At 42.5% G+C, this 13,507-nt stretch overlaps 1 protein-coding gene across 2 annotated transcripts in view; it reads left to right on the top strand.

Moving 5' to 3' along the window:
* Positions 1 to 13,507, top strand: part of LNP1 (leukemia NUP98 fusion partner 1) — a 69,835-nt gene that overhangs the window by 54,676 nt on the left and 1,652 nt on the right. The window contains exons 1-2 of one of the 2 annotated variants that reach the window (XR_012881170.1): positions 6,102 to 6,233; positions 9,283 to 9,361. Coding sequence is in view for 1 of the 2 variants with exons in the window: in XM_075850896.1 (XP_075707011.1) it covers positions 9,283 to 9,375 (93 nt within the window). In the remaining variant the exon portion in view is untranslated. Of the gene's footprint in view, positions 1 to 6,101; positions 6,234 to 9,282; positions 9,376 to 13,507 lie in introns of those variants that run through there. The other variant, XM_075850896.1, reaches the window with a different exon arrangement.

The following is a 13,507-nucleotide window of genomic DNA, read 5'->3' as shown; positions in this document are numbered from 1 at the left end:
CGGAGAGGGAAAAACATTAGGGACAGAGTCATGCACAGTTGTTTTGACCCCATTACACCTGGGGGTACGTGGCTGGATAGACAAATTCCAGGCACTTTTAGATGTGGTAGCTGTAAATCGTGTGATTTCATTCTCAAAGGGAACAGCTTCACCAGTGTTGCAACACAGGAAAAATACAACATTCGGGATTTTGTCAATTGCAAAACAGCGGGGGTGGTTTACCTAATTACATGTCCATGCCCCCTAAATTATGTGGGCAAAACAGCACGACAATTTCGACGCCGGATAAGGGAGCATGTTGGAGATATTATCCATGTTAGGGACACCCCAATATCCAAGCATGTGCATGCTAAACACCAAGGCCATGCAGCATGTTTAAAATTTCAAGCAATTGAACTCATTAGACCCCCAAAAAGAGGAGGTGACTGGGACAACCTAATTCTATGCAAAGAAGCCCAATGGATCCATAGACTGGCATGCATACAACCAGCGGGTTTAAACGAGCAGACTAATTATACGTGTTTTATTTAATATGCAATACCTTCCCCTCAAGGTGGCCAAATTTCACCTTGGGTTGCCTTTGTGGGTGGGTGGGTTCCATTTGCATAGTGCACTATGTTTGATATGGCCATATTGGCCAGCCAACATATAAAGAGATCTTTTTTCAAATGGGAGGGACTCAGTAATCTTGTCCACCTAATATGTGTTTATTAACCTAAGAGTTGCTTTGTGAGGTAGTCCACTTGCGGTGGGTAACTGTCCCGCAAGACATACTTACAAAATTATTTATCGGTTTGCGCTTACCTTCCTCTTGCTTGGCAGTCCGGGCGACACGTCCTTGGCTTCTACTGCGCCTGCGCGTTCGGCATGATGCGGTCGATGATGACCCCTGGCTGTCAGCTGACGGCGGGGGGTCACATGGGCAGGTGTCACGAATTGAGAGGGTGTTGTGATTGGTCAGTTCAGGTATCGCCGCCAAATACGAGGGGTGGAGTTTAGGTGTTTATAGTAACCCAGCGCCTGCAATGAAGTATGCCGTTGACATCGATACGTGCATCTTCCCGTGACGCACAGCAGAATATCTGCTGTTGAATATTATTATCGCTGGTGATGAGGCCAGAGTTACCAAGATACGGACCCCTGAGGATGAGTATCTGAAACGCGTAGGGTCGTTTATTGTATATGGAATGTCTGCATAGGGGACAGTAACATTGTGTTACACCCAGCGCTAGTAGATCCGGTGATTTATTTCGGACACTGGTGCTTCTTTTGGGGATTGTACTATTGTTGTGCCCAGGATATATGCTGGTTCCAGACAAATATTGTTACAAACACTGAGATATATTTATCATAATGACTCAGTGTTTTCTGTTTAATACATTTTTTAATTTTCACGGTGGGGCTCATTTCACAGTGGTGTGTTACCCCTGTTTTTAAAACGAGTTACTATTAAAAGGTATATTTTACTCAGTTGTCACTTCAGTGAACCCTTTAATTTTTTCATATTGTGGGAGCAATTATATTTATATCAATTTATACAGTGAATTTATTTTCAATGAAAAACGGCTCAAATTACGTCCCAAGAAGTGTCCTGCACTTCTTTTACGACACTGTTATTTTACACGCCGTCTTTTGACAGCGACGCGTAAAATTACAGGTTGTCGGCACAGTATATCGACAAACCCATTGAAATGAATGGGCAGATGTTTGCCGACGTATTTGAGCCGTGTTTTCAGGCGTAATTCGAGGCGTAAAACGCCTCGTTTACACCTGAAAATAGGTTGTGTGAACCCAGCCTTAGAGTCCTCTTGATTAACAAGCATTTTAATGACTATTTGTACTCATGTCACATCCTGTACTTTTCGTCCCTCCCTGGAGAATCCTGATCACTCGGATTTGCACCTGATACACCTTTAACTTCAGGTTTCAAACTCTCAGCTGATATTACTGTGTGTTTTTTCCTTCCATGTATGTGTTAAGATTGTGAGCTCCCTGTGGGCAGTATTATCTTTACCCTGTGTTATTATCCCCTTTTGTGTTTCTATGTTTGTTGTGTGATGTATTGTACTATGTCACTGCACGGTGTACACATAATACTTTTCAAGCTGCATTTGCAGTGTCCTGTTGCCATATGTGCCAAGAAAGCTGCCGGCACATACATCAAACATGCCCAGTCTCCCATTTACCCAATAGTGGCCAAAAGATTGCCCTTTTGGCCTCCATCAGGATGGTATATGTCGGGGACACGTTTTTTTTCTGTATGGAATAGCACAACATACTGCACTATACCATACAGAGGCATCCGCTACAAAAACTTATACCATGCAGCATAAGGTTTTTTTTTACATGGGAATCTATGTGTGAAGGATGCCATTGTATGTCTATACAGTGGTGTTCTTCAGAGGTGTACATTGGAGGTTTCCGCCTAGGAAATCCTCCAGACTGCAAATTGCAGTGTGAAAAAAAGCCTAAGCACATGTGTGTCGTTACCAACTGGGGCATACGCAGAATTTTGCCAAGGGGTGAACGTTGGCAGTTCCATCACTTTTGACGGCAAAAATAGAGCAGCATTCATCACTATTCCTGCTGTCAAAACAACAGTCACCTTGATAGAGTCAGAAAGAGTCCATTGACTTGATAATGGGATCCATCAGGGCTCCATCAAGGATTCCGTAGGGCACCATTTGGATAAGTAGAATTGCGGATCAGGCACAGTCCAAAAATAAAGTATTTGAAGCAGCAGAAATCCTGATATCAGGAGCGGTGTCACGCTGTAAAATCAGACAAACCGAGTCTGATGTAATGTTAATCCTCAGAAAAAGCATGGTTAAACAGCAGCACACGTCTCCCAAATTTCAATCGATAGATTATTTTATTGGTCAAACATCCAGTAAAAAATGGCAACGTTTTGACCCGTGACAAGTGGAGGGTTGAGAAAGACCCTCCACTTGTCACGGGTCGAAACCATGCCATTTTGCTAACCACAGGGCCACCATAACAGTGCCAGCTAGTGCTCCATACCACCTTAACCACAGTGTCCCCAATAACAGTGCAAGCAACAGTTCCCCATAACAGAGGCTGTCACAGTGCATTCATAACATTTCCAGCTAGTGCTCGGTTCTGCAAAGAAGAATAATACATTAATTTGCTTAAATTGTTTCTCCGAGTTAATAAAAATAAGTGGCCATAGGGGCCAAATGCTCCGGTCATTCCCGCCGCTGTTTGTTGACATGTCTGCAGTAATGACAAGCCCGTATGCCCACGTGAGCTCTGCAGCTATCCTGTGTCGTATAACCATTAAGGCCAATGATTGGCTACAGCAATCATGTGGGTATCCGGGTACATCATCGCTGCAGCCATGTCAACGAACGACGGCGGGAGGACCGGAGCAGCTACACTGGAACGCAGGGGAATCTGTCAGGTGAGCAATGCCTCATTTTTTGTTTTATTGCTTTCCCCCATTCCCTTGGCTACTTTTTTTTATTAACTCGGAAAAACCCCTTTAATGATCAGGAATCCTTCAGTGTAACACATGTGAAATAAAAGGGGACTTTTAGATGGGGTGCAAATACTTTCACAGCACTGTTTATGTATATTATGGCTTATAGAAGTCTTAAACGATTTGGACCTACCAATGTTGATGTTTATATTATGTCATCACCTTATAGTTAAGTTATATATAAATCCCAGAGAGATTAATGTACTTGCAACTCTTTATTTTGTAAGGGTTAAGAGGATCATTGATATATCTAAGTCACTTTAATCCTACTATAGCTCTGAAGCTCCACTTGCAAAATCGTGATGCATAGTTACATAGCGATGATACGAGATTTTATGGCGGCATTGCTAAACATTCGTTGCAGAAGTGCGGCCATAATGGGTACCTCAGGTTCTGTTCACTCTGGCTTCCGTTTCTAAGTATCTTATTCTTATTACACGCAGTTTCCCAGTCAATAATATTATTTATTAAAAAACAGCATTAGGTAATTTTGACATAACTAAAGACATATTTCTGAAAATGTTGCATGAACATTGATAGTAATATAAGTAATGTTACTATACGACAATAGCTTCATGCTGAAATTTTTCCAGACAAAGCCATGAAAGTACCCCTTTAAACTATTCGGAAATACTTGAAACGATCCACTACTTTTGGTTGAACTAAAAGGTCTTTTTTTTTTATCTTCATATCACTTACAGGAACAGGCAATGCGAGGGTTAAACTCTATTGATCGGACATATAATGTAGCTGTGGTGCTCATTATCCGGTCAACAGAGAGCTGTTTACTCATGTGAACAATGAATTCCCATGTGCTTACACAACTAGGCGAAAACATACAGTAGAGACTATGGTTGTCCTGCTTTATTTATCTTGACAGGACTTAAAGAGGCTCTGTCACCAGATTTTGCAACCCCTATCTGCTATTGCAGCAGATCGGCGCTGCAATGTAGATTACAGTAACGTTTTTATTTTTAAAAAACGAGCATTTTTGGCCAAGTTATGACCATTTTCGTATTTATGCAAATGAGGCTTGCAAAAGTCCAACTCTGCGTGTTTAAAGTAAAAGTCCAAGTGGGCGTGTATTATGTGCGTACATCGGGGCGTTTTTACTACTTTTACTAGCTGGGCGTTCTGACGAGAAGTATCATCCACTTCTCTTCAGAACGCCCAGCTTCTGGCAGTGCAGACACACAGCGTGTTCTCGAGAGATCACGCTGTGACGTCACTCACTTCCTGCCCCAGGTCCTGCATCGTGTCGGACGAGCGAGGACACATCGGCACCAGAGGCTACAGTTGATTCTGCAGCAGCATCGGCGTTTGCAGGTAAGTCGATGTAGCTACTTACCTGCAAACGCTGATGCTGCTGCAGAATCAACTGTAGCCTCTGGTGCCGATGTGGCCGACACGATGCAGGACCTGTGGCAGGAAGTGAGTGACGTCACAACGTGATCTCTCGAGAACACGCTGTGTGTCTGCACTGCCAGAAGCTGGGTGTTAACGAACAGAAGTGGATGATGCTGATTCGTCAGCATCATACACTCCCATTCCTAACGCCCAGCTAGTAAAAGTAGTAAAAACGCCCCGATGTACGCACATAATACACGCCCAGTTGTACTTTTACTGTAAACACGCCCAGTTGTACTTTTGCAAGCCTCATTTGCATAAATACAAAAATGGTCATAACTTGGCCAAAAATGCTCGTTTTTAAAAAATAAAAACGTTACTGTAATCTACATTGCAGCGCCGATCTGCTGCAATAGCAGATAGGGGTTGCAAAATCTGGTGACAGAGCCTCTTTAAGTACACTCAGTAGTAGTAAGAGTACATAAACACCATATAGTCAGGCCTGAAAAAATATCATGGCAAATAGTGGCAATTGGCCTGGCAAATCCACCATTTAGGGATGTCTACAATGGGTAGTCTACTGTAAATGTCTTTATTGGTAGATTAAAATTACATGTCAGCACTGGGCTCCTTTATTTCCAACTAGTGACTGACAGAGAGAAATATGACTGAAAACCACTTGTGATGTCACAGTAGCTTACCTGATGGAAACAAATGTGACATCACAGCAGTTTACCTGAAAGAAATACATTTGTGATGTCACAGTACTTAACCTGACTGAAACTCACTTGTAATGTCACAAGAGGTTACCTGACTTAAACTTACTTATGATGTCACAGCAGCTAACCTGGATGAAATCCAGTTATGATGTCCCAGTACCATACCTGACTGAAACTCAATTGTAATCTCACAGCAGCGTATCTGACAGAAACACACATGGTGTAACACTAGTTTACCTAACAAAGTTATTTGTGATGTCACAGTGCCTTACCTCACTCAAACTCAATTGTGATGTCACAGCAGCTTACCTCGCTGAAACTCATTTGTGATATCACTGTAGCTTACCTGACTAAATTCCGCGTGTCACAGTAGCTTACTTGACTATGGTCCAAAACCTTTCCCTGCTTCTTTCGGACCTCAAATCTAGTTACAGCGCATGTGCCCACTATTGTCCAGTTGTGCGCACGCACTAGAACAGGACATCAATGCGCAAGTGTGGGATTTTGTATGCGCTGGGGGAAGGCGAGGAGCTGTCAATCAAAAGTAAGGAGGCGGAGTTAACTCGGAAAGGCTTGAGGAATGAAGTTATGACTTTTCAAACAAAGATATGACTCTTTTATGCTCATTAGCATACGGCACAGGAAAACAAAAGAACTGAATACTAAAGGTACAGAGCCTACTTATGTAATCTAATTATAGGTAACATAAAAAAGATTTTTCACCCACTTCCACCAGGTATTGCTGGTTTAATAGGTCAAATGCTGGTGACAGGTTCCCTTTAAGGTATCTACAGGCTTCTAAGTTATAAATCTACCTCATACACCACTTTAAGGTGTCCCCTCATGAACAGACAGATAATGTTTAAAATAAGAGATCTATAAGGGATAGTTCACACGGCGGATTATGCGTGGCGGGTCCTGCCGCAAAATCTGCCGCAGAACTATTTCTGCCGACAGCAGGAAGGTTCCTCCCTCCCATTGGCAATGGGAGTTTCGGGCAGAATACGCCCGAAGATCGAGCAGGGCGCTTTTTTTTCCCACTACCTGAAATAATCAGCTAGTGGGAAAATGAAGCCTCCAACTCCCATTGAAATGAATGGGAGACAGAATATTGCAGTGAAATCTGCAGTGGATTCCGCAGCAAAATTCCTCCGTGTGAAAATACCCTAAGTATAGATTTGCCTTGAGCAACTTGTATTTTTTAGATTATGCCACTTGCAAACATCATCAGAATAGTTGATTCATGACTATAATGCGACTATCACATGTTTTAAATACTCAAATCCTCTTCTGTGTCATGTTGATTTCTATGTGTACCACTAACTGTTTCATGTTTGCATGATTTGTATGTATTTGTCTAACAGTCAACAAAGAATTTACTACACAATATAGTGGATCATCATTACAAAAGGAAAATTTTACATTTGTGACTTTTTCACTTGTCATTTGCATTCTAAGTTTCTTGGGCTAGAATTTCAAGACTTGTGTACATAGGTGGTGAGAGTTATCCCTTTCCTTGACCAGCATGCATGCCAAACATATTGCTGTGCTGTTGCCAGGTATAACTGAGGTGGCATAAACTGTTTAGGACACAGTTAGGCCTCATGCACACGACCATAGCCGTGTGCACGGCCGTGATTTTCGGGTCGGCCGGCTGCGGACTGTCAGCGGACTGTCAGCCGCAGGCCGCCCGCACATGGCCGCGGCCATTGTTTTCAATGAGCCCGGACCGCAGAACCGGGCCGTAATAAGACATGCCCGTTCTTTCTGCGGTCCGGGCTCCCGGGCCGTGCACGGACCGCAAAAACTACGGTCGTGTGCACGGCCCCATAGAAAAGAATGGGCTCGCAATTCTCCCGTTGATTTTCGGGGGAATTGCGGCCGCAAAAACACGGTCGTGTGCATGAGGCCTTAAGGTTACACGGCCCGAAATAGGCCGAGAAAATGAGCGCTGATCGATGAGGCAGTTCATTGATCGGCGCTCGTTCGCTCCTTTCACAAGAAGCAATGATTAGTAATGTATGGAGACGAATGATCGTTACTTCGATCGATTGTCCCCATAAATTTCTACCATGTTGGCAGCACATCTCTTTGATTACACAGAGAGATGTGGTGCCGACAACGATAATATATATTGCTGCATAAATGATATAACTAGCCAATGAACGAGCATTTGCTCATTCATCGGCTGATCGCTGCCCAGATTGTTTACACTGGGGAATAATCAAGAACGAGCGTTCATATGAACGCTCATTTGCCCGATTATTGGCCCATGTAAAAAGGGCTCTTACACAATATTCTGCTCCCTATAACAATTAGAAGAACTAGAAATTGTCTTTTATAATATATGTGGCTATTTGAGGGGGTAGGAAAGGTTCTAGCCGCAACCCTCCCCCCATGGCACCATCTACCAAAATATGCACTCATAAAGAAAATTATACTTCTCAAACTCTGCTTTCCAGCAATAGGACCAGCACCTATTTTTCTCCATTAAATCCAGGAGATGCTGGTGAGGCATCGTTAATACACACTACCAATGCTTACTGGTGTATACAAAAGAAATGGGGCCTCATGTTCGTTTCCCCCTTCACCCTATTTCCTTGATTTTTAGGCCAATTATACAACCCCTTGTTTGCTATTAATGGTGTCCCTCTAGATTAGGGGAGCCATGCATTGATTCTTGCCATCTGATAGCAACGGTGATGGACCCTACCAGGACTTTCCCCCTTCTCTCCAAGGGCCCCATAACAGCTACATGATCTGTCTCTATGGTATGTATGCCCTTGCCAGTGCTTCTGCAGTGCTGGTTCAGTAGAGATCTGCACACAGATACAGTGTGGTCACCTTTTGGAAGCAGCGCTTTTAGTTAGGCAATGCACTATATTTTTCATAAGCTTCGTAGCAAGTAGTACGTATAAAAAAAAACTACAAGTGGAAAATATGTAGAAAATGATTGTAGATAAGGAAACTTCAATTGGCACATAATACCAAGTTGTAATGAACTCTGTGATTCTCTGATCACGTGCTTTTTGTATTCCTTATCACCCACTAAAATGATCCCCAACCATTTACCACTCAGAGCTTCTTCCATAGCATGTTAGTCACAGTTGTGGAACACAAGTGTGGTAGCCATAAGGGGTGCATAGGTAGCAGTTGCTCCTGGACCCTGGTACCTGAGGTGGCCCAAAGGCAACTCTGCCACATAAGAAGACACCAGTATTTTAAATGGCACGTTAGTTGGCATTAGATTTTTTTGTACTGGGACATTAAAAGCTACAAAATACACCTCTAAAGAAACAGGTTTGCCCACCATCTTTACTGAGCTCTGGTCCACTGCCATCGCTGAACCCTTTTTATACTGATTTAGTAACATTGCACATTGAAAACCAAGTGCAAAATGGATATTCGTAAAAGCATAAAAATGATACCCACGTAAAACCACATAAAAAATAATTCAAAATTCAATCCAACCTGAGGAGTATAAATAGGGGTCTTTTCCTCTACTAATTAAGAAAGAAAACACCCTAATGAAATGGTTAATGGCTTTCAAACTCAGCAGCACTAATTTAGAACTGGGCTGTGATCCAGGACCAAACCAAGCTCATTGTAACCTCAGGCCGTTCTGTGTCACCTCTGTTTCATTTGTCCATGACCTTGTAAAACAGAATTAGAATGTGTATGGTAATTATAACGATAATGATTTGTTTTCTTTTGAAGGATGAAGATGAGGACCCATGTGTTATTTGCCATGACGACCTTCACACTGACCGCATCTGGGAACTGCACTGCTCACATAGATTTCATAAGGAGGTACTGAAATAGTCAAACTACAATTAGACATTAGAAAAAATTGTTACAACAAGTTCGCTCACCGCGTTTCCACTGCGTTAGTTCATGCGATTGATTAATTCCATGTCCAATGTTACAGGTGCTTGAAGGTACTCCCAAAGAAATCCTGAGTCGACAGCAGGTATACACCATTTATTGTCCACTTCAATTGCTTACAATTAGACATTCCCTGACCACTATACATAGTAAATCTTCTACATACATTTATGTTTTTAAGAAAGTATGGGAACAGCAAACATTGCTCTATAATACCAGGGATTTTATTTGTCCAACAGCTATTTCTCCCGAGTACCCCATACTCATGTGTTTGCAATAGGGAGAAGGGAGGAAGCCGCTACCAGACTCCTCTGGCAGCGGCTTATCTACTAAAAAACAAAAGGATTGGGCGAGTTGAAAATCAACATGCCTGACCCGTCTCTCCCCCAACATCTGCCTTCGGGTTAGAGTCAGGATGTCACCTTACACATTAGATGGTCCACCGGTACCGCTGAAATCAGCATTCATTGCAGCATCGTGGTTGCATTTTGATGTAGAGGTTCTACCAGGGATGGGCTAACCATTTGGGCAGTTGGATATTGTCAGAGGGCACTCGAGCGCCTACATAGAAACTCAACCCTCTACCCCTGGCCACAAACACAGATGATGATGTGGCCCAGTGGTGGACCTTTTAAAGGGGTTCTCCACTTTCTGACAATAGATGACCTATCCACCAGACCCCGCACCAATCCGCCACTCCGGCTGCTTCCGTGCACCGAATGTTTGGAACAGTATTCGTTTGAGCCGGAAGCAGATGGCTCTGACCACTGCATGGCGGCCGTTCAGCAGAACTGCAGCTCGGCCGCTATTCTTTGACTGGAGCCATCTGCTTCCGGCAATATAGTCTGGTGCCCTGGAGGTAGCTGGAGCGGCAGATTGGTGCGAGGTCTGGGTGTCGAACACGCACCGATCATATACCGCCGACCTATCCGGTGGATAGTCATCAGTTGTCAGAACGTGGAAAACCCCTTTAACTGTCAGCAAAGCAGATTCATTTTCCTATTACTTTTGCCTATTACGTGTTAAAGGAGTTTTCATTTTGCTCTTTGGCTCACAGACCCATTAGTGGTCTTACAGTCAGGTTATTTTTAAACTATACATGTTACAATAGAGGGTCAAGTTTTTACAGAGTATTCCTTAAATTTATAATCAGAACATCACTATCTTTCTTAACCAGCACATTCATTGTAGGTGGTATTCAAAAATCCTCAAAAAATTTATATAACAAGATGGGACTTGGGTTATGTAATGGGGAGAGAATGAAAGCTTCCAACCGAAAGGACTTATTATTGCACATAGAGATTTTTTTATCTGAATCCAATCATTCACCTTCTACACCATTCTTGCAAGTTGGATCTACTAGTCCATTCAAGTTCATTATTGAAAAAATGTCCATTTACATGCTACGACTTTTTAAATGATTGATAGTATGAAAAGTCATTTGTGAGGACCTGATGCACATTTCCATCAGGACAATCCTCGCAGCCAGCCCTGCCAAGTGAGAAGCATCATTGTTGCCTCTGAGACAACCCCTTTAAGACAGTATCTTCAATATGTTTAAAGTGTAGCTAAACATTTGACAAACTTGTGACATGTCAGAAGTTTGGATTGGTGGGGGTCTGAGCACGGAGACCCCCACCAATCGCTAGAACGAAGCAGCTGATGCACTCGTGTGAGCGTTCAGCTGCTTACTTTCTGTTCGGCTTTTTCCGGAAAGCCGATGTATCGGAGTACGGGCTCATAGACTTTCTATTGAGTCCGTACACGATACATTTATTTCCAGAAAAAGCCGAACAGACATGAAGCAGCTGAGCGCTCACACGAGCACTTCAGCTGCTTCGTTCTAGCGATTGGTGGGGGTCCGTGCTCAGACCCCGACCAATCCAAACTTCTGATCTTTCACTATGACATGTCAGAAGTTTGCCGAACGTTTAGCTACACTTTAATGGGGCATTCCGACCTGAAAAAAACGAATTGTTTCACTGCCGTACATCCATATAGTGTCAAATTGGGGATGAACAAAAAAAATCCTGGGAGTTAGAGCAGGGCCAGAAATGGTACCGTCCTAATTGGAAAATACACAATCATGAGATTGCCAGAGATACGTGATATTAGAAGACTCAAGCAGGGAAGTAGCTATAGAGGGTGCAGAGGTAGCATTCGCACCCGGGCCCTGGTGCCTGAGGCCCCATTGCCCTTTGAAAACACCAATATTATAAATGGCACACAGTAGGTGAGGACCCTGGTATTGCATTGGGGATCTGGAGCTTCAAGTTATGCCTCTGGACTCAAGCACCCGTCCTTTTGGCTGGATTCACACACAGCATTTTCCCACAGTTTCAGTGCTGTTTTTTTTACTGCTTTTTTTGCGCTGTGGCCAGATATTCCTTTAACCCTTTCATGATCAAGTTTCATTGATGCCCCTGTGTCCAGGTCAAATTTTCCATCTCTGATAAGCACTTCTTTAAACGATAATATCTTTGCAACCGCTTTGAATATCCTAACTATTTTTACTTTGATTTTTACAAGACTTATGAGGCTTTAATTTTCTAGATTATTTTAATGAATTCCATGTTTTTAATTTTTATTATGAGCAGACAAATCACAAAATTTTTTAAAATAAAAACACTTTTGTAATTTTTTAATAAATTTACATATACAAACTTTTCTATGACCACCATGAGGCAGACATGGTGATCGTCAGCTCCTTATCTGCCCCGATAACGAGCACACTGGCTCCGTTATCTCTGGGCAGAAGCCGTGGATGGATGGAGGAGGGGGAAGGTGCCGACATGGTGAGAGAGCAGGGAGAGAGAGAAATGTTCAAACTGCTTCACTGTGAGCGCTGTACTTGTAAGCTTAGTTTCAATAAAAAAAATACTTGTTGTTGTTGCTGATTTGCATTCTCATGATAGAACGATCATATTTAATGTCTTGACCTCTGCAAAAATTCTGATAGCTAGGTATTGGAAGCAAACTTCCACTCCTACCATATCTGAAGTAATTCAATGTCAATACAAATTGAATCATGGAAAGAACGGTTTCTACTGTACATGGATATCAATTCTCTCAGGGCTCATCTTGGGACAAATGGCTGTCCTCTAGGTATTTTATGGACGCTCTTCATACTTAATTGTACATGTCTGTATCTCTGTCATTCTCTTATCTCATTTATAATTGGTGAGTTTATGTTTTTGTTGGGTTTGTTTTTGTTTGTCCTTTTCTTTTTATAATAAACCTCAGCATATCCTTACTCTTCTTTATATATACATGTATGTATTATTGGAATGTATATTGGTTTATTTTGTAAACTTGCTGATGTGTACTGATGTGGAATCTTGTTTGGCTAATGTTCCTGATACATTTTGTACATTCCTATTCTGTGACATTTATGACGGACCTTATGGTTCAATATCCTACTGTGTATTTTGTATCTTGTTAATGAAAAATATGTTTAAAAAAAACCAAAAAACACATGTTTGTTTTATGAAACTAAGTCAAAGAGGTGTCGGCACTTGTAGAGAGAGCCAGCTCATAGAGAAATAAATTTAAAAAATGAAGTGCGTGCACGGATGTGACAAACGCATTGCACATGCAAAGCACACTGATGCCATTACACAACGCACACGGACAAGAAGTGTAGGAAAAACGTTGCGTTTTTTACGTGCGCAAATCGGACACGCTCGTCTGAATGTAGCAGAGCTGCTTGAAAAGTTTGTTTAGCAAACAAACCTTTCTATGATCACCATGATTATACAGTCATGGTGATCATTAGCTCATTATCTGCCCAGATAACGAGCTTCACTGGCTCTGTTATCTCTAGGCATATGCCAGGGACTGAGGGAGAAGGGGGGAGGTGTCGCACACGGGGGAGAGAGCCAGGGGACAAAAAAGTACAGCACTGCTTCAGTGTGAGCAGCGCTGTACATATAAGCCTAGTTTCATAAAAAAACACATGGTTGTTTTATGAAACTTAGAGGAAGAGGTGTCGGCACATCGATCAGTGCAGAGCTGTTCACACTGAAGCAGCTCGGCACACATTAAACCCCGTTGCACG

This window comes from Rhinoderma darwinii, chromosome 2 (genome assembly GCF_050947455.1).
Source record: "Rhinoderma darwinii isolate aRhiDar2 chromosome 2, aRhiDar2.hap1, whole genome shotgun sequence".
NCBI classification, from domain to species: domain Eukaryota; kingdom Metazoa; phylum Chordata; class Amphibia; order Anura; family Rhinodermatidae; genus Rhinoderma; species Rhinoderma darwinii.
This window is presented reverse-complemented; position numbering and strand designations above follow the sequence as displayed.